At 32.1% G+C, this 22185-nt stretch overlaps 1 protein-coding gene and 1 pseudogene across 1 annotated transcript in view; both read left to right on the top strand.

Annotated features, from left to right (window-relative positions):
* LOC111630424 (gastric triacylglycerol lipase-like) overlaps positions 1–18291 on the top strand; it is a 25167-nt gene extending 6876 nt beyond the window's left edge. Inside the window, exons 3-9 of the mRNA XM_023374511.1 lie at positions 10840–10954; positions 11014–11161; positions 11233–11325; positions 17428–17583; positions 17651–17722; positions 17794–17862; positions 17933–18291. Coding sequence (XP_023230279.1) covers positions 10840–10954; positions 11014–11161; positions 11233–11325; positions 17428–17583; positions 17651–17722; positions 17794–17862; positions 17933–18169 — 890 coding nt within the window. The 3' untranslated portion in view covers positions 18170–18291. The remainder of the gene's footprint in view (positions 1–10839; positions 10955–11013; positions 11162–11232; positions 11326–17427; positions 17584–17650; positions 17723–17793; positions 17863–17932) is intronic.
* Positions 18292–18694: 403 nt separating this feature from the next.
* Positions 18695–19442, top strand: LOC111630414 (annotated as a pseudogene).
* Positions 19443–22185: the final 2743 nt, after the last annotated feature.

Below are 22185 nucleotides of genomic sequence, written 5' to 3'. Positions count from 1 at the left end.
TCTTTATAAATTTCCTTATATGGTGCTAAGCACTTATGAAGAATAAAGCAAGTATGAAATAAGAGAAAAACATCTGGCAATATCAGAAGCAGAAGCGTCGAGATCTGGCAACATTGAAGCAAGTTTCGAGAAGGACCACCTGTATCGACAGAAGACGAGAAGAGAAAATTTACATACTTAAGTACTAATAGTTCACGAAAATAATAATTTTCGTGAACTATTATTAGTTAAGTATGTAAAAATTTATTACATTTCCTGTTGTACCAGGGTTTTACCCAATTCTCAAACCGTGTCAGAGTGAATCCGTGCTATAAAAGTACCGTGTTATACGGGGGATGGTACCAATACTCGAACCGTGTTAGAGTGAATCCGTGCTATAGAAGTGCCGTGTTATACGGGGGTTACCTGTATATATATATGCCTCCATGGTCCCCACGGAGCTGCCAGTTCAGGAAGATTTTGCCGAGTAGTGTCGCCCGGATGGTTAGGTTGAGTCCACTGTCCGATAGCTAAAGTCTTTTCGGACCTGCCCAAGCCATGATGGGACTGCTGGGGAGCAGAGGCAGGACGATTTACGCTATTTTTATTTAACTTTTGCGGTAGATTATTAGCTCGCCTGGGCCTCCGCCAAGGCTGGGTAATGCCAAATATCTAGAAACGGTCGAGTTGTCTAATGCTTTCTCTATTGTCACCGTTTTCGAGCCATTACTGACCGTAACGCGCCGGGTGAAAGTGTAAAAGTTCAAAGTCTTGACTACCTCTGGGCTCATTTTCCTAAACTGCGCTTGATAGAAGGTTATACAAATAACGTTTGATTCATATGAAAATAAATTTCGATTCAATAACATTCGAACAAATTCCGATATCGCGATGAAAACAAATTGTTTGTAACTAGAATCGAAGCGAACTATATTCTGAAAAAGGAACTGTTGGAGTGTCTTTTATAAATATTATTAAAATTTAGTTAATAATTACGTTAAAAGTATACAAACTCTATATTAAATTTGTAATATTCACTAAATCTATTAATCAGGACTGATAGCAATCAAATATTTATATTAGTTTAAAACAAATATGCAAATTTTTAGTTGTGAAAAGGTCACAGAGGAAGACGGCGATATTACATGTACAGAGTAGAGTAAGGAAGAAACTCAAATAAATAGTAGAGTAAGGAAGAAACTCAAACTTCAAATAAATATTATATGAAAGATTAGATATATATACTACTTTAACAATAAAATATAATATAAAAGTAATGATAGAATAAATATAAGGAAAATAATCGAAATGTAATAAGTAAATACATTTTATTAGATGTATTTAATTGAAAAGTAATTACATTCACAAATTATTAGATGGGCAACTATTTACGTGATATTTTTTAACAAAACAAAATAAACAAAGAACTTGTTGACATCGTGCACATTTAACAAATCGCAGATTTTTGCAATTATTCTCAGCACAATTTAAACTGTAAGTGTTTAATTAAAAAAGAAAAACAAACTTGTTTTACGTTTAAAAATTCACATTTTTCATATGTACAGTACGTCCAGAAGCAAACCATCCATATTTATCAAGTTATTAATTAAATATTGGCGCAGATAATTGATGATAATGAATCGAATGTAATTTCATTATGCCATTTTTAGTTGTCCAATACAATTTCATCGAAGAATCATTACAAAATAATTGTATAGCATTTAAAATTTCTTTATCTAAAAGTATAAAAGTTTTACTTGTCTATGAAATCCAACATCTAAAGCAGGGATGGGCAACCATTTTGTGTGTAAGGGCCGCATAACAGAGAAAAGAGAAGGAAAATGCCGGTAAATCACAATTATTTATTTATATATAATTATAAATTAGCATAGGTATACTTAATTTAGCTTCTGGAACTGATTTAAACGTAATATATCTGAAATTATTTGGTTAAATATTAGTCACCGCTAGCTTTAAATTAGTTTCGATGTGTCTGTTAGCCGGTTTCTTGTTTTAATTTTTACTAAATTCATTGCGGTAAAAACTGTCCACATACATAATTTGTAAAAAATAACGTTTGAATTTTTGCTGCATACTTCCTTAAGCTGGGAAATTGATATATTTATTCATATTTTATGAGACGAGGACCGCAAAAATATTAATGCGGGCCGCAGGTTGCCCATCCCTGATCTAAACGTTGGTATATAGATGTACTGTACACTTTGGTGGAATAATTAGTACTTTACATAAATTTTGATTCATACATGTTTGAAATACTATATTATAATTATTAATATTTGTTTGTCCACTCCACGAGTCAACTATTAATAATGAGTTTTCTGTTATATTTGGAGATAATACATCTTTTACATAGTTTATAATAATTGCTGTAGATAATTTATCAGTTGAGCTTGAAATAACAGTAACGTTTGGGGCATTAAACAGCGATCTTTGAACTTTAGGTACAAAGGTTCTATGAGCCTCTTGTAAGAAAATAACTTGTCCGTTAGCATTAATTAATTATTGAACAGTGTAGGAACGCATAACTTTATTACTTGGAGAATGTGCAAATCCACAATAGTATTTTTTTCTCCTTTATATGAAAGTGATCTTACGGAAATAATTGTTTATGAAAAACCACACTGATCCATATTGAATATAAAGTTACGCGAATTAGATAACAACAAAATTTTTACTGTTTGAAATTGCGCAGTTTTTATTAAAATATCCTTTTCGTTTACTATTTCTGTTTTATTTACAAGTTTTGTAATTTTTCGAGATACTAAACTGTATTCTTTTGTAAATTTAGCAACCGAGGAATCACTATCTGCAAACTTAAATGAACTATTCAGCTCAAAAAATTTCTGAAATGCCCATATTTTTAATTGATTAACTTTAACAATTTTATAGCTGCCTCGAGCTTCGTCAAACATTTGTTTAGCATGTTCTTTAATCATTTTTAATGTTCCAATTCTGTTATCGAAATTTAAATTGTTTTCCCATTTATATAAATAACTAAAATTCTTTAGATCCTTTCCGCTGTAACGTGCGTAATTTCCATTTTGAATGTTTCTTATACAAGTTAAGAATTTTTTCTTTTCGATGTGTTGAGATTATATTCTTATCAGCTTTTTCAACTGCAAAGACGACATAGAAAGAGATCTGCTCCAGGGGTATATTCTGTCCCACTAAGGGACCATGGATTTCAAAGAGACCTGGTATATATTGGCTCCTCGATACGCCCTCTAGATAAGCGTATACGCGAACACAAATATGACATTCAGCATAACAGATGCATCACTGCCCTATCTACTTATGCTTTGATCCCGGGCATAAATGCCGACTTACATAACGCGCGAATTATTAAACTTTCACACAGAAGGGAACACATAAGAACGCTAGAAACCCTGGAAATATATAAAGCGGGGTTACGAAATAACTGCATCAACTATAAAGATGCGAGTAATATTTCTACAGCTTGGATGTTTGTCATTGAAGGGGAAGTCCCCACAACTCTAGTTAAGGTGTTTCTAACATTTCATGTGCGTGTAAAATAAAATTGTTTAGATAAGATTATTTAAATATATTTTTTTATGCAATGCTTGATACGCATGCTCATAATGAGTTGAATATGTTCCAAAACTTTTAAATCTGTAAGCATAACGACTTTTCGAATCTCGAAACGTTTAACCTGAAGAAGGCCGAAGAATACGGTCGGAAACGTTTGTTTTTCAAATAAATATTTTACTGGTCAAAGGTTTATTGTGAATCGATTTTTATATATATTGAACCAGTACCTGGTGAGAAGGAACCTTTACATAAAGTTATTAACTAAATTTTATTAATATTTATTAAAAAACACTCCAACAGTTCCCTTGTGAGTAGCGCCTAGAAAGGTGCTGAAAAGAATAATTCAAAAATGGTAGCTCATTTATGGAAGTAAGCAGTGGTTGTTTGTGATAAGATTATGTAAAGTAACGCGGAAGCTCTGATTGTATTGGTATTTCCTACTCTGTGTCTGTCGTACAGTAAGATGGCAGCGTTCATCTGTTTTGATTGAATTCTCTTCGTCGCGCGCTAGTTGTTTGTACTGACGACGACTGATTGTCTAATATCTTTCTGGAGGTTTCTAACTGTTTAGAAATTTGACTTATCTTCATATCGCGTCTTGCAGGGTTTCACTTTTTCGATTTTTGTTTGGCTACACTTTACCATTTCCTGTACTGTACGTTTCTGATATTCTTTCGCGGTTTGTTAGTTAATTGTTCAAATGTCTCCTCTCTAATAGCTACTCGTAGTGCTTGAAAAAATGTAGCTGAATCATGGATCGTGACATTACGCTTTATCCTTTTATTTAAGCCGAGCAACAACTGGATACAGAGCTTCTCACTCAATTCTCGCTGCTGACACCTTTTTATAATGACACTGTTCTGTTCTTCTTAGTGTGTTTTATCACCATTGCATTAGCAATCTGACTGCAAACTCCTAGACCTTTTCGTTCTTTTTTTAGTGCATATGTTACCGCTAAAGCTCGAAAGTCGTTAATGTGTACATTACCTAGGTAATCTGCAGATTAATCCGTTAAAGTTGCTAAAATCGTTCTATTTCTCAAATTACCTAGGTAATGTGCAGATTATCTAGGTAATCTGCAAATTACCTACTAGGCACTCGGTAAAGTGAAAATAAGATCTTTGCTAGAACAACAGCAACGTTTCTGTACGTTTAAATTAACATAATGTTTTTTATTTAATTTTCGATGTCTGAAGTATCGAGTTAATACAATCAAACAATCGACAAATTAGTTGATAGAATCAATCATCAACCAATTAAAAAACATACAAAAAATCAAACGATTTAAAATATTAATACAATTAGGGAAATTATTATATAGATAACCACCTATGGAATTTCGGGACTGAGTATCTATCTAAACTGAGGAGACCGAGACGACTTCAACGATACCCTACTTTTGGACCGGAGACGAAAAATAATAGTTATCATACTTTTTCTGGTGATCGCGTGATATAATTGTGCAGTTAATATTACCTATGATGAGTAAAATGGAACAATTTTCACAACTTTAACGGATCACCCTAGTTAATCTGCAGATTAGCTAGGTAATGTACACATTAACGACTTTCGAGCTTTAGCGGTAACACATACATGAAACTTGTGTACTCGGATCGAGTATGTTTCGCAGTTGAATCGTACGATCATTAACCGTTTAAAATTAACATATTCAGTCACGCATTTCATACCTAAGTCGCGCCAAGCAAAATTGTACTTTTCCCGTAAGTTTGTATTTAGCGATACTTAAACACTGGTACTGAGTCCAGCCAACTTACTTTGCAATCTCGTCCGAAGTATTGTGGAGGCTTAGGGACCATCAAAAATTGAATTATGGGAGTTTAGAGTAGGACCCTGCCACCAAATGTGTTTTCGGACACACCGCCGATTAAGATTAAAAAAAAAAACAGATAGTTAAGGCGCGAATGTCAGAGTCACTCGAAAGTCCAGGAATAAGTCCATCAGGAAGATTAATGAAAGTCACGAAACTAATTTAAGAATAAAACAGAAAATTTATTATTGAAAAACGAAACATAACATTCGAACTTACAGTAGAGCCTCGATTATCCGACCCCGATTAACCGACACCTCGGTTAACCGAGGTGTCGGTTAATCGGGGTCGGATCCTAGTCGGCAAATTTCAAATGTTTGCTAGTGATGTGCCGCTACAATATGTCTTGGCTACTTTAATATTATTTCTACGTGTTTTAGCTGGCAACACTTATTCGACCATGAAAGGGAGCCACTATTTAAACGAGGCTTAATTTTCTAATTTTTAACGATACAATAGCGACGATTATTATTTAAAAAATTTTTGTTAGGCTTAACATCGATGAAAATTCAACGCGAAGTAGGTTAATAGCGATATACTAATATACTAATTACATGGGATATAATAATATACTACACTAATAATGGATTTTTTCATACTTTTCGGTTATCCGACTTTTCAATTATCCGACCAACCCCAGTCCCCAATTGGGTCGGATAATCGAGGCTCTACTGTAGTTAAATTAATAGTAAACACAAAATCTGTTTTAGGTAGTTAGCCTATTTTTATTTGTAAAATGGTTGGTACCTAGTGGGGAGGATCCGAACTTCGCGATTCACAACATACCAGGAAAAGAATTGTCTTTTCTTTTAGGAGTTGACTTCCTTTCTGAATTCTGTATTATTTTTCCCCCTTTCTTCTTTCTGCTTTCTCTTCCTCTCTCCTTTCCTTTCACTTTCTCTCTCTTTCTTCTTCACCTTTTTTCTTCTTTCTCCTTCACTCAGTCCCTCACCAAGTCTTTCACTAAGTCTCTAAGTTTCGTCATTTACTTTTATTTTATTATGGATTGTTTTTAGTTTTTTTTATTAAAAAAGCACTTTTTTATTGGCTAGATATTAGAAAGTAAGATAATCTTTATGGGAATTGACACAATGACAGCTAGTAATGAAGTCATTAAGCTTATTGAAAACAAGTCTGTTGCTGTAACTGTTGTATTTAGAGCTCAACAAAAGACCCCGCTATAATAGACATCATCACTAACAAAACGAAAACGTCTTAAGATTTCTATTAAACAGAATCTAGTGCTTTACATTGCACTCTGTGTGTAGAGCTGAAGTCTTATGATTTCTTTGCCAGAAAAGAAAAGGTACCAGAAGTCCCGTAAAAGGAGTGATTATGGTTTCGATTACTTTCCTAATGAAACATTTCACGAACAGGTGGCCCTAATCTATGCGAGATTACGTGCGTTCACGAAAATCGCCTGCCATTTTGTATCCGCAGTTACGCAATCGGCGAGAGACTTATTAATTACAATTTCAAAAAGCGCATGATGCTCGGCATCTTTTCCCATTTTGCCCACTTTGTACACAAAACAAACGTCTCACCAATGACAATTACTTGGCCCTATACACAGTTAAGGCTAACGGGTGCAATGATTAATTTGCATGCAAAGGTTGACGAGCACCGATTTTCGTCAGACAACACAAATTTTGCAATTCTTACAAAAAGAATCAAAGCATCGCACTCTGGCACCATTGTGAAGTCGCCGAATGTTCTTAAAATCAAAAATGAAGAGAGGTATCGATTCGGAACGTGAGCGTGATAGACACAGAGTCAGACTCCACAGTTAGGAAGGAAATCGTCACGATTTATTTAAAACACACAGAAAACAAAAAGCTTACAGCAATTATAATTTCGGTGTCTATGCGGGTGAAGACTCAAAAACTTCTGGTTCTTCTCTTTCAAGAGAGTGTCCTGGAAAACGATTCTTTAGTTTTTTCTTTTGCCTTGGAGCGATGTTGTTCAGTCTGTCTCTGGAGAAGGCGAGGTCAGTCCTTATATTGACCAGGATGACGTGGAGAATGCCACTAAGATATAGTACACATTAGGCGTTTTGTAGCACGCGCTTCGGTAACGCACTCTTTGTGTCATTGAGTTTTTGCCGTTTTTGGTCACAGATTTCTCAGATTAACCACTTCGATTGGTTATTTTTTTCTCATCCCCACTTTGTAATTGGTCGTCACTCGTTACTAAATGTAACGAGATCTGAACCCAGATAGCGGGATGAGTAGGGCACATTTAATTCGATCCCAAGCGGAGATAGTTGATTTTAGGACTTACTTACATTGTCTAGTTTTCCTTTATCTAATTTCTGAGAAAAGGTTTTTTCTTTATATATTAAATTTAGTATTTCCTTTTATAGACATAGAAAATAATATTTTAGAATATTAACAAATTTAGTGGTTTTTAGATTTTAGTGTAGTTCCTTGACATTTCCAGGAGCCTCACAGCACGAGTGCGCGCTACAAAGCGATATCGCACAGATCGCGCGACTTTTTTGTATGATTTTTCCACGATCGCTAGTGCGTCTTATAGGCTTATAGAATGGATTTCGTTCTCAAAATTTAATGAGGCGAGTTTGATAAAACTTTGCTATTTTTCATTATTACGATGAGGTACCCAAAAATGTAATGAGGATCCGTTTAAATGCAAAAAATAGTAGTCGATAACTTCGTTTTCGATATACATCGTATACCTATTAAAGCAGGGTTTTCCAACAGGTTCGGTATTGACTCATTACGGATCGATGAAAGTGTCAAGGAGGTTTCGAGTAGTGACAAGATAGGTCAAGTTTTCACACATCGAAGCATGTTTTCTGGTAAGGGACGTCATCCTGGACAAGTAGTAAGAGGTATGCCAACCGGGGCGGCTTGACAGGGTAAGCTCAGCTCAGCTCAGCTCCTGATTGGTCTGCCAACGGAACTAGAACTTAGGTATAAGACAACGCGTCCGTTGGAACGAGAGCCTAGCCCAGTGATTCTCAACCACTGTGCCGTGGCACTTCAGTGTGCAGCGAGATTTTTGAAGTGTGCCGACACTGCAAATACCCATACATAAGTGACGTCAGACAAGTAGTTCAATCGGTTCTACCTTCCTAGGGCGTGTTTGGAAATTGTAACCGGTGTTACCAGTAACTGCCGGTAGTTACCAAGGCGTTTAGAAAATGTTACCTAAATAACCAACTGCGTTTAAAAATCACTGTTATGACATCACCGGTTGTCCTGCGGTACTTTCCGAAGTAACCGTGTGTGCCGCCAAATTTTTAAACTATTAAAAGTGTACCGTGATGAAAAAAAGGTTTAGAATCACTGGCCTAGCCTAAGACTGAAGGGGAGGAACAAGTCTGGACTAAGACTGTGTAGTTGGTAGCAATCAAGATGGATTGCTGTGTATCTCTAAATAGTGTTAAATAATAAACAGACTTAATTTGTGTTCAAAGAGACGTAGGTGTTCTTTCTGATAAATCGGAAATCGGAAGACACGATTTCAACTATACTTAGGGGATCGCTAAAACTTTGCAAATATAAAAATTTATTTTAAAATATTTAAAATTTTACACATTTTTTTGCTCTTAAATATATGTGAAAAAGTGTTTTTTTTTTCTGTTAAATTTTGAAAGTGGCTATGGCATATATGTGTGAGATCCAAATAGCCCTTGGGTAAATAATAATTTAAAAATAATATTTAATTTTTGACATAAAATCTTCTTTCGTTTTGGTGAGAAAATAACGAAAGTTTAGGCGTGGGAAAAGGGAGATAACAGATTCACTTCCTTCACAGAAGAGAACATCCTCTGTTTTTCCCTTATTCGTTAAAAATCTCGCTTCGATGGGAAATATCTACCCATCATTTATCCCCCTTCTCATCCGTTCACGTGGAAGAATTCTAACATAACGATTGGTTGTCAATGACAAGATATAGAAGAAATTTAGCAGAATTCGGGGAGCTCTTTAGAAAATCTCATAGAGGAGAGACGTCTCCATATTTGCTCCTAAATGCCAACGCCTATGCTATGAACCATACAATATACGAAGGATTAAGTCTAAAGATATAAATATATCCAGTTAAGTTGATCTCTCCAGAGGAAAGAAGACAGAGAATTCTAGGAGTGAAACAAATACGTCATATACAGAGCCGAAGTTTAAAGACAACGATCAGGCTGTATGTTTATAAATGATTTTGTGAGCTCTCTCTCTCGACCTCATATCGGTTATAGTATAAGTCCGTATCTCTCTTGACTTATAGATTGAAATTCACATTTATTATCTCTCATTTATATAATATTTTGTATTAGTTTTAATTGTTTATGGTTTATTAAATTTATTCTTGTTTNTTTTTTTTTTTTTTTGTTAAATTATGAAAGTGGTTATAGCATATATATCATACAGTATATAATATATTAAAGGGAATCAACAGAAAAAAAATATTCTTAAAAACGGTCAATACAGGAAAAAGGTTGGAAATCCTTGTCTTAAAGTGACAATTCTGTATGACAGAAGGCTTCTAAAGAAATTTAGGCCTAGATGACAAAATAAAAACAGCATTGCGAACGCTTAACGGAAAATAGGCGCGAAACACAAACAAAACCCCAAAACAGACAATCCTTTGCGATTCATTTGTTCTTGAATCGCCTCTTTGTGTTGGCAAATGCAAAGTTCAACTGTCTTGTGTCCGTCAGGTACAAACATCGCCTCTTCTACGCTTAACAGGTGTAGAGATCGCTTCTATCTTTCCGGCTCCGCCTCAATTCTAGCGCGATACGGCAAAGTCGCGCGATGTATCTGACGGTAGGAAATCCAAAGAGGAGTCTTTGTATCTGACGATCACAAATAGATGTACAGTACTGTACAGTACATCTGTTTGTGACAGTCAGATAAAAGGATCTCCTCTTCTAAGCCTAACAGGTATACAGATAGCTTTCGCGACCCCAAAAAAAATCTAAAATAAAAATATATACAAATTTGCAAAAAGAATAATGGTATACTACCACAGTTCGCTCTTGTGTTACAATGGAACAGAGAGAACTGAATACACTGAAAAGCGACAACACTACACTAGTTCACACTACAGCGTTGCTGAATCGTTGTCTCGCTGCACCAGAAGTGACACAAAGCGCAACTCACGAAACCTATGACACAAAGCTTGCCATTTTCAAACTCTCACAAATTATTTTCAAGATTTTGCATTAAAATCTCGCGACCCTAAGATTTCGCTAAGCGACCCCAAATGGGGTCGCGACCCATAGTTTAAGAAGCCCTGACCTAGTGTAACAACATACGGATTATCATATTGTTTGTATTCTAAACTTAGTTTTGCACACGTTCGAGTAAATTCAACTAAAATAAAGTCAATAGAATATTTCATTGCATTAATTACAATACTATTTCTTATTGAAGAGAATATTGATTCTTGTAATGTTCTCTACATTTCAATATTTAAAATATTTTATTAAATTATGGTAGGTTATATCTTGGCTGACGAAGGTTACGACGTCTGGATGGGAAATCAGAGAGGTAACACTTACGCCCGAAAGCATATCAAATATTCGCCCGAAGATGATGAATTTTGGAATTTCAGGTAAGTAGAACGATAACTTGCCAGCTCTTTGTACATGAATTTAAAACGTTTCTTTGTAGTATTGACGAACATGCCAAGTATGATACACCGGATAGTATAGACTTTGTCCTGAACGAAACAGGTCAAAGTCAATTATATTATGTGGGTTTTTCGCAAGGTAACATGATACTCTATGCATTTCTCTCCGAGAATCCCGAGTATAACAAAGTGAGAGTTGTCTCCACTTATATCGACACAGTTTTAGAACTTATTTAAAATTAAAATATTGAATTTTCCAGATCAAAGTAGTACTTTCTCTAGCTCCAGTCGCACATGTCGGTCATATTAAGAGTCCTATTCGTCTATTAGCTCGTTTTACCAGCGAAGTTCAAGTGAGCATTACGACTAATAAACTCCTGGCAAAAATTGTGGAATCACTTCTATCATTATGCTGTTTTTATGGTGTTTTAAGCACTTAGCAAAGAAATAAAATAAGAAATTGATGCTGTTGGAAAAAGGCACAATGAACATTTATTTTCAACGAAACATTTACACAACAGCAAAATAGCGAACTTCAAACACTCCAAAACTCCAGCGTTCTAAATTCTATTTAAAATCAAACAACTTCCAAATTGAATGCTACCTGGCAAAATTGTTATAATTCGCAATAGATGCAAAATATCTTTTTATTAATAGTCAAACCTTTTGACTACTTTAATTATGACTTAAACAATCGAAATAACAGTACCTTGTATATAAATTAAACAATAAATGAAATGAACCTCTACAGAATAATTCAAAATTATTCTGTAAACACTTTTTTGCTTCTGAAATATTTATTTAGGAAACGTTTTTAATCTAGTCTAATAGGCTATCTTCAGGCTATAATTTTTTGAAACATCTTAACCGTTAAATATTGTTTAAAAATAGAATATAATAAAAGAATAACAATTTTTAAATATTTGAATATAAAGCTAAAGTAACTAAACATTAATATAAATAATAGAATAGTAGTAAAATGTAAAATAAATAATATAAAAGTATACAAAAATATATAGTAGAAATGAGGTAATAATTATGGTTTTCCAAGACACTTATTTTTTTACAATGTATTAGCATGCCATTGTAAACTGTAAACTGTCCGCATCTGTTGCATTATCTTTCAACCTGCGTTTGTATATTTCAAGTTTTTTAACGTTTTATGCTTATGTAAACCTAAAACAAAAAAGAACAAACCTAGTTAAATCACGAAATTCACTTTTATCAGAGGTATAACTAATATCATGAAAGAAATCGCAGAACGTAAAGGGTCCAATATGATAGTAAAAACTACCCCAACTATGTATTGATTTTTAACAAACAATAAGGATAGATTAGAAACAGAAGAAATGGCAGGTGTGCACAGAATACCGCATAAAAATATGCAGTTGGGAATAGACAATGTTTACATCGGTGTCACCACAAGAAACTTGAAAGTTAAACTCAAAGAACATCAACATAACGTAAGAAAAACATGCAGTAACCCGGTACTCTCCACGATGACGCAGAGTGAAAGCTCGGTGATAAAATAAGAAGTGGCAAATATCATTAAGACTGTTATGTATACTTTACTACATCATTACAGAACGCTGAAAAACTTAAAATATACACACGCAGGTTGAAAGATAATGCAAGAGATGCGGACAGTTTACCAACGGCATGGAAATATATTGTAAAAAATAAGGTTGTCGGAAGACCATAATTATTTCGTTTTTACCATATATTTTTGTATACTTTTGTAACTTATTATTTATTTTACATTTAACTGTTATTTTATTATTTATATTAATTTTTAATTATTTTTGCTTTATATTCAAATATTTAAAAATTGTTGTTATTATTATTTTTTTTTTTTATAAAATTCCAGTTTTAAACAATATTTAACGGTTAAGATGTTCCAAAAATTATGGCCTGAAGATAGCCTGACTAGGAAAAAACGTTTGCTAAAAAAAGCGAATCCCAGCAGCCAAAAAGGTATTTATGGAATGATTATAAATTAAACACGTTATTTTTTGTTTTTACATTTTACATGTAGGAAAACATTTTTNAAATATTGTTAAAAAATAGAATATAATAAAAGAATAACAATTTTTAAATATTTGAATATAAAGCTAAAGTAACTAAACATTAATATAAATAATAGAATAGTAGTAAAATGTAAAATAAATAATATAAAAGTATACAAAAATATATAGTAGAAATGAGGTAATAATTATGGTTTTCCAAGACACTTATTTTTTTACAATGTATTAGCATGCCATTGTAAACTGTAAACTGTCCGCATCTGTTGCATTATCTTTCAACCTGCGTTTGTATATTTCAAGTTTTTTAACGTTTTATGCTTATGTAAACCTAAAACAAAAAAGAACAAACCTAGTTAAATCACGAAATTCACTTTTATCAGAGGTATAACTAACATCATGAAAGAAATCGCAGAACGTAAAGGGTCCAATATGATAGTAAAAACTACCCCAACTATGTATTGATTTTTAACAAACAATAAGGATAGATTAGAAACAGAAGAAATGGCAGGTGTGCACAGAATACCGCATAAAAATATGCAGTTGGGAATAGACAATGTTTACATCGGTGTCACCACAAGAAACTTGAAAGTTAAACTCAAAGAACATCAACATAACGTAATAAAAGCATCCAGTAACACGGTACTCTCCAGGATGACGCAGACTGAAAGCTCGGTGATAAAATAAGAAGTGGCAAATATCATTAAGACTGTTATGTATACTTTACTACATCATTACAGAACGCTGAAAAACTTAAAATATACACACGCAGGTTGAAAGATAATGCAAGAGATGCGGACAGTTTACCAACGGCATGGAAATATATTGTAAAAAATAAGGTTGTCGGAAGACCATAATTATTTCGTTTTTACCATATATTTTTGTATACTTTTGTAACTTATTATTTATTTTACATTTAACTGTTATTTTATTATTTATATTAATTTTTAATTATTTTTGCTTTATATTCAAATATTTAAAAATTGTTGTTATTATTATTTTTTTTTTTATAAAATTCCAGTTTTAAACAATATTTAACGGTTAAGATGTTCCAAAAATTATGGCCTGAAGATAGCCTGACTAGGAAAAAACGTTTGCTAAAAAAAGCGAATCCCAGCAGCCAAAAAGGTATTTATGGAATGATTATAAATTAAACACGTTATTTTTTGTTTTTACATTTTACATGTAGGAAAACATTTTTAATCACATAAAATTAAAGTAAGGTTATGTACGGGATTAAGCAATTTAAAAAAAATTAATCAATACATTCTTACCCCGCAAGGTTTAGACAATCTTACTTCTAGTATAATTTGCTTCTTGTTTTAAAGACTATGTTAATTTTCTATTGGCTATTAATAAGCCTTAAACCAAACTTATCGTAACGTCTACAAATGAATTTAAGGTGACGGTTTTTAAATGTAATTTATTTATTGACTTTAATCTGTATTTAGGATGTATAAAGACATCCCTGTTCAGTTGGGTACAATATTATAAAGCATTACGTTAAAAAGTTAAGCGAAAATACAGTCACTTTAAAGTCATTTATGGTTATAATAAGCTTGAATTTAAGGCATATTAATCTATATATATAAAAATGAATGTATGTGTGTGTGTCTGTCTGTCCTTCATGCATTACCACACCGTTTATCCGATTGCCATAAAACTTAGTTTTTTAATACACTCCCGCGAAGGTTTTTGGCATAGCACATTTATCCTACGATAGATGGCGCGCGTTTACACGAGCGTTCGAGCACAGTGTGTCCGATCGATTTTAAATTGTGAAGACCATTTCCCCCTTCAAAAAATATTTCTATATATGCATTTGTGAACTGTTATTTACGATATTCGTAATAATGTTTGTTTAATCACTTTATTTCAACTTTTTTTTGCTAATCACGTATTCGCTCGAACTTTGTTAAAACTTTAACTGTATACCGAACAACAACCGAAGTTGTAGAAGGAAATTCGCCTATTTTACCGATCTAGGTATCCCCCTTTTCCAAATTTTAATATCATCTAATAATTTAAAAAGACAAATTACAATAAAACGGTTTATTATCCAACTATCAGAAATTTCACAACATGCCAAGAAAGAGAGGAAGGAGCAATTAAATAATGAAAATTATAAAGGATTTAAAAATATATATAAAAATGAGGAATATCGCCTTCTAACAATCTCTGTGAGTATTGGGCTAAATTTAAAGAATCCGTGCTTCTCACATGTACAGTACAACTGTATGTGGTCAGCTCATGCGTCGGAAAACCTTCTGATTTATTCGTGTACGCACCAGACGAAAAAACAAAAAATATCGTGTGTCCACAAGCACTCCAATAAATAAATAGAATTGAAACGACACTTTGAAATGCTTTTCCGATGAAAATTAATAATAATAATATAATAATAAGTTTTTCAATAGAAATGATAAAATGTAAATTTAATTTTATCATAATGAGTTTGCTTGAATTTCGTTTCTTCTGAAATCGCAGCAATGCGCGACGGGTAAGCTAGTATACTATAAAAAAGACAAACGAAAATTTATTTGAAAAACACAAATATTTGTTTTATTTGGGCCTCTAATTAATAAAAAGCGACGAAACATCATTTTAAAGTGCATTTTTATTCAACTAATATATAAATAATATGTAGCCCAAGAAGTAGCCAAAGCGCCAAATGATATTCTTTACCTCAAACCAAAAAAAGTAGCCACATTTGGCGCAAATGTAGCCAAATCTTGCAACGTTGGAAGAAATAATAAATAAAGCTGGAGTTGTGACTCAAAGGATTATAGACCAAATGCGGGGAAAGGAGAGAAAAGACAAAAGATGAAAAAGTGAGACGGGTTGGAAAATTAAGGGTTCATATTTGCTTAACAGAAGATCTATTTAATCTTTTTCACTACTACATCTTTTGTCTTTTCTCACCTTTCCCTCCTTTCCCAAATTTGGGTCTATAATTCTTTGAGTCACAACTCCNAGACGGAAAAACAAAAAATATCGTGTATCCACAAGCACTCCAATAAATAAATAGAATTGAAACGACACTTTGAAATGTTTTCCCGATGAAAATGAATAATAATAATAAGTTTCAATAAAAATGATAAAATGTAAATTGAATTTTATCATAACGAGTTTGCTTGAATTTCGTTTCTTCTGAGATCGCAGCAATGCGCGACAGATAAGCTAGTAACCAATAGAAAATTAATGTTAGTTTTTTTTCAGGCATTGATTTCACTCATGAAAATAAAATTCTTTATCGAAAGCTTTCCATTTTCACCGAACAGTAGTCAAGACACTTGATTTCCATACAGAACTTTGTTCTGGACCACTTTCTTAAATTTTCATTACATGTTTTCTATCAGATTCACAAGTCTATTGTTTGCTGGACAATGTATTGTGTCGGTGCAGTGTGGCGAGAAAATTTTAAGTTGCAACCGCATGAAAAAATACTTTGTCATCTTGGAGAATGACATCATCACCATCGAACATGTTTTCAATGGATGAAATAAAAAAGTTCATCAAAACGTCAACGTATGCCTGGGCATTACATTGCCGTTTTGATATAGCGATGGTCAGGTCAGCTCGCCCTGTCCTTTACCTGACACGCAAATGAACATAAGTGAGATAGGAAATTTGTCGATTTCTTTGGCAGTCACCTTATAAGCTTCGATAGAACGGTTAAATTTTCAGCATCACCTCGATACTGATGCAAATTCGTGACGTAAATATCTCTTTCATTCAGTACTACAGTTCACGTACTACGATTGCTTTTCTTTAGCCATTAACCTTGTTTTCATATGTTTTGTGTCGGAAGTGCTGTCGTTTTGCTTTTGTTTATGAATGTACCATTTCTTTGAAATGAATTTTTACTCTTCTCTCATAAGCCCTAACATTTACTTCTTTTCATTTGTTATTCATCCGTTTTGTTGTACATTTCTTATTTTTAAGAGACATTGCTCTTAGTTTTATATCCTGACATCTTGATATTTTTCGTAGTTGATCAGTTACTTTCCTAACATTCTCAATTTCTTTATACTTGCAGACAAGTTTAGATACGGCAGACTTTCCGTTGTCGGTGCAATGATTTTGTTACAACAGAAAAGTAGGTATTTGAGTGGTTTACACGCATTTACTTTATATTCGGACTTACATATTGAACAAAATAGGAAGCAAATAAATACGTAATTTTTCTGTTTTATAATTTCCAAATTTTTCCTGTATGTGATGTTATACAATTGTATATAAATTTAATGTAGAACATAGGAAAACGCATGGCTATTCTTACAAAGTTATTCTGTATCAATTGCTTGTTTTATTTCTTTGCTGCATGCTTAAAACACTATAAAAGCGACATCGTGATGAAAAAATTCCGTAATTTTTGCCAGAAGTTGAATAAAATATTTTTCGATTAAAGATTTTATCTTAAGATTGGTTTAGTTTTTATTTTCTGTTCTGGGACACAAAGAATATTTACCAAACGATTTTACTGCGGAATTGTTTGCTCAAACTGCCTGTAAAGTTGATGTTGTAAGATCGATATGCTCCAATATCTATTTCCTAATAAGCGGATATGACTTTTCTCAATTAAATGAGGTAAGGTACGATAGATTGTAGCGAATGTTTGAAATTATCTTATGTCTAATAAATTAGATTATTTCAGTCTCGCCTACATGTGTACTTTTCTCATTTTCCTGCGGGAACATCTACTAAAAACTTCATTCACTATTTACAGGTATGTTATGTTATTTAATATATTGAGGAAATTAAAATATGAATAATTGAAATAATTTAAGCTTATCGTAGCTGGTAAATTCGAAAAAATTTCAGAAGTTTGATTATGGGCTATTAGAAAATTTAAAGAAATACAGACAAGTAAGGCAAAAGGTTTATGTTCGATATTTAGATCTTTACTTTCATTTATATGAATGTGTTTACCTATTAGTTGCAGCCCCCAAAGTATGACTGTAACAAAATTAAAACTCCGATCGCAATTTTTTGGAGTTTGAACGATCTTTTGGCAAATCCTAAAGACATGGATATACTTCGAAATTGCCTCCCGAATTTGACAGCCGATTATCAAGTACCGCTAGAAGAATGGGGCCATCTAGATTTCATCTTTGCGAAAGAAACAAAGAAGTATGTTTATGACGAATTACTGCGAATATTGAAAAGTATTTAGAAATTTCTTCTGTATATAAAATAATTCACTTGTCAGTTTTGCTCTAATTCAATGCATGTTTAACCAGTACTAAATATTTTTTGTTCGTATAAAATATTAACATTATATAATTTGGATATGATTAAAATCGGTTTCGGTTCCAGTAAAATTCCGGTTACTTTTACTTGCGTGTTATTAGATCACAATGACTGAGAGTTTAGTGTATTGGACTTTTCTGTAATCAATAAAATAAAAATATATAATAAATTAGTATGTTTTATTGTTATTCATAACTGTTATGATGTCATTTAGTTTTGATAAGAAACTCCGAATAATTGCGAAACATGCTATATTACTATTAACTGCGGTTTATTGTCGGAGCGACGACTAACATTTGACTTCATACATCCTTTGTCAACATTATAACTCTAGAATGAATTGTCCGATTTTTTAAATGAAATTTTCTTGGACGACTCATCATCTCTCAAGGATCAACTGATTAAAATTTCAACTCTCAAAAATGATCCATTTTGTAGAACTGGAGATATGAATCAAAACGAAGGTCGCGTTTTTCTTCAGTATTAGAGGTCAAAATGAGCTGACTAAGGCTACTTCCTATGGCGGAGTCTAAATTATATCGAGCCAATTTTCCAGAGATAAACTTGATCAGTTCCAAACGGCAGTAGAGCTATATCCAAGAAACGAGCAAGTTAAACAAAGCAACGAAAACTACTTGCAGTCAACTGGGTGCCCTGTTGCTTATGTAGCATCTGAAAACACTCCAGATATTGCCCTGCCTTCGTCCAAAGATGACTCAGCTCTTGGTCTCTCCAAGTATTTGAATCTCTCAGTTAATTAATTAATGCCTGAATCATGCTGAGATACAACTTATGGGTGTAAGGAGGTCTCGTCAATGGATCACTAGAAACTATACGCTACATTATATATGTTCTTAATGCTCGCTCTCCAGCTTTTCTTTTGTTTATTTTAGTAGAATTCAATAACTACCAGGGACCTTTCGTCTATGGTAATCTGTTTTCAATATTTCCCATAACACGCACTTCGAACGATGGCAGTATATTGCGATCTCGTAGAGTTTCCCCTTACCTTAGCATACTCGATGACTATACATAAATCACAGGGATTAACTCTTCCAAAAATTAAAATAGATATAGGTAAGAAAGAGACAGCTATCCGTCTTACCTGTGTTGCATTCAGGCGAGTGAAAAAAATAACTGACATAGTATTTTTAAACAGTTACAATAAAAATCGCTACGAGTCAATCTGTAAGTAAAAGGCCCATAGTAATAGAATTTGATGATACGTTGGCATAGCAATTAATTAATGGCTTATTCTGACCTTATATTTGTGCTTTTAAATGGTGTAATAGAAATCAAATATATTGCTGAGAACGAATGATTCTTTCTCTCTTTTTTCCTCATAATCTAGAAAATGAAAATGCGAGCAGCCTCGCTCCGACTACACGCTAGTAGTAGTGGTTTGGGAAGCTTTGATCATAAAATTAAAATTACATAAAAATTTTAAAAATTGCTAATAAAAATTTGTTGAATGAAATTATTTCAGATCACAAAATTAATTTTTCAATCATAAATCTTAAATAAATTTAATTTAATTTAACAATATATATATATATATAAATGGACGTGTGTGTCTCTATATTTCACTTTTCCGCAAAAACTACACATCGCACGTGAATAATGTTTGTATGTGGTAGTAGCCCAAGTCTCATTCGTGCATAGGAGTGGTTGCGTCTCGATAGCTATAAGGGTGCGGGAGATATGAGGCTGAAAGTGGTTGAATGTGGCTTTCTATTTCGAATGTTTTGTTCGAATTTGTTCGAATTAAATTCGAACATAAAATTCGAATATTGGTTCGATTATAGAACGATTGTAAACGTTCCAGAAACGTTGAAAATAGTTCGTTTGACTGGACGTGAACAGGAGACGTTCAGAAATAGAATCGGGACCAGGTCTCTAATTAGTCTGGAAACGGGGGACCTAATTCTTGCATTCTGTGAAAACGGGTAAGATTGGCTATAATGTAATTATCTTAATCTTCACTATCGTTACTTTTTGCCCACAAATAAAAACCCAGCGAAGCGGGTCCTTGCAGCTAGATTCTAGATTATTTAGAAAAACAGTCTTTTATATATAAAAACAACTATATTACATACAAATGTACGAACAAAGAAAAACCCAGCGAAGCGGGTCCTTGCAGCTAGTATACAATAAAATTATAACACCAAAACGAAATTTTTTTATTTTAACACGAATAGATCAAATAAGTTTTATTTTATTTGAGCTTTTCCAGTTTTTTCATTCACTTTATCTAAAGCATGACATACTCCTGATCTAATTTCTGATATTTTATAAATTAAGATTACAAATAATTTGTTAAGTAATAGTTTTATCATCAATACTAGAATTAATTATTTTCTATAATGGATATATGTCTTAATATTCTGGTACATGACAGTTTGAAATAATATAACACTAATTTAAAAATTTTTTATATCAAACTTATGTATGTATTGGCTAATAAAATTATTTGAAAGATTTTGAAATTCAGTGACTTTATTCCAATCAAATTTTAAGTAAATTAATTTTTCAATAGAAATCTTGATCACAAAATTAATTTCAGATGTCAATTTAATTAAGATTACAAATTATTTGTGGTGTTTAATTTTCAAATTAATTTTTCAAGTTATAAATTATTTTCAGATCAAAAATTTCTCGAATAAATTAAGATTATAAATATTTAGAAAACTTTTCAATTCATTTTATTTCTTTAGTTTTCATAAAATATCTTGTAACAGTAAGGCAAAGTTTAACATATTCTTTCTAATTATTATAAAATTAATTTGCAATAATAATTTTTACAATTTGTTCGAATATCCAAGTAAATTAAAACACAACAACTTAAAATAATATTTTAAAAATAAGACAAAGTAAAATAGGGAAATAGTTCAATATAATAATGATTTAAATTATATTTGTTACTTATTTATTAAATATCGCAAAGAGAACAATGATTTTTATAATATTTGTGGCAATAACAATTTTTTAAATATTATCTGATCTTTGACACCGAAGAAGTTCGATGTCTAAATAACTGTAGCTCCAGTTTTTAAAAAGATTTCTTTTTCCTATCTATCCACCTTTAAATAAAAATAATTCGTTATACGTTGTGAAATGATTTAATAACTTTTGTAAATTACTATGTTCAATCCAACCAGTTATATCCAATGTTTTTCATCTATAAAATTTAATCCATTAATTATTTTGCTAGTAAAATTGGCTTGCCATTGATCTTTCGCCTATAATTGATACTTTTTAACAGAATCTATATAAATGTGTATTACAGCTTCTATAAGAATGTGTAATGCTTTTATGGCCAACTGTCGATAACTTGAAATGCTTCAAAATCTATTAGCATCGCATTCTGTAATTTACATAAGTAAAAATTAGAATTAGTATTATTTTATATTTAATAAGAAAATAATAAAAATATTTCATACATACATATTTTTTACTGATTATGTAGAATGTTCTTTGATATACCAAATGTCTTTTCTTCCTATTATTGATATTACACACATCACGATTATATTCAATTATTTCATCCATTTTATCACATTGTTAATGTGAAATCTATAAAAATATAATTTTTAAAATTTATATTGTAATTGAATTGAAATGAAACTTATGTTTTTAAAATTTAGTTACTAAAATGAAATGAAAGTAAAAGATTATAAACTATAAGAATTTAACTCAAATTGTACAGTAGCAGTAATAATATTGAAAAAGTGTCTTTCTTCAAATCAAATTTATACTGTGTGATCAAACCAACTCATTAAACTTTGAATTACTATATGGTTTATACTAAACCATAATTTCTTTGAAATAATATTTATTTAAGTGATAAACTCTAATTCAAGATATTAAATTTATAAAATGAAACTCCTAATTATGTCATTTTTTTTTATAAACTCATCTCACCTCAATGTAAATTATTAT

Source organism: Centruroides sculpturatus, unplaced genomic scaffold, assembly GCF_000671375.1.
Source record: "Centruroides sculpturatus isolate CEXI.00-Female unplaced genomic scaffold, Cexi_2.0 scaffold620, whole genome shotgun sequence".
Lineage (NCBI taxonomy): Eukaryota > Metazoa > Arthropoda > Arachnida > Scorpiones > Buthidae > Centruroides > Centruroides sculpturatus.
The sequence above is the reverse complement of the archived record's forward strand: the minus strand, read 5'-3'. Positions and strand labels throughout refer to the sequence as shown.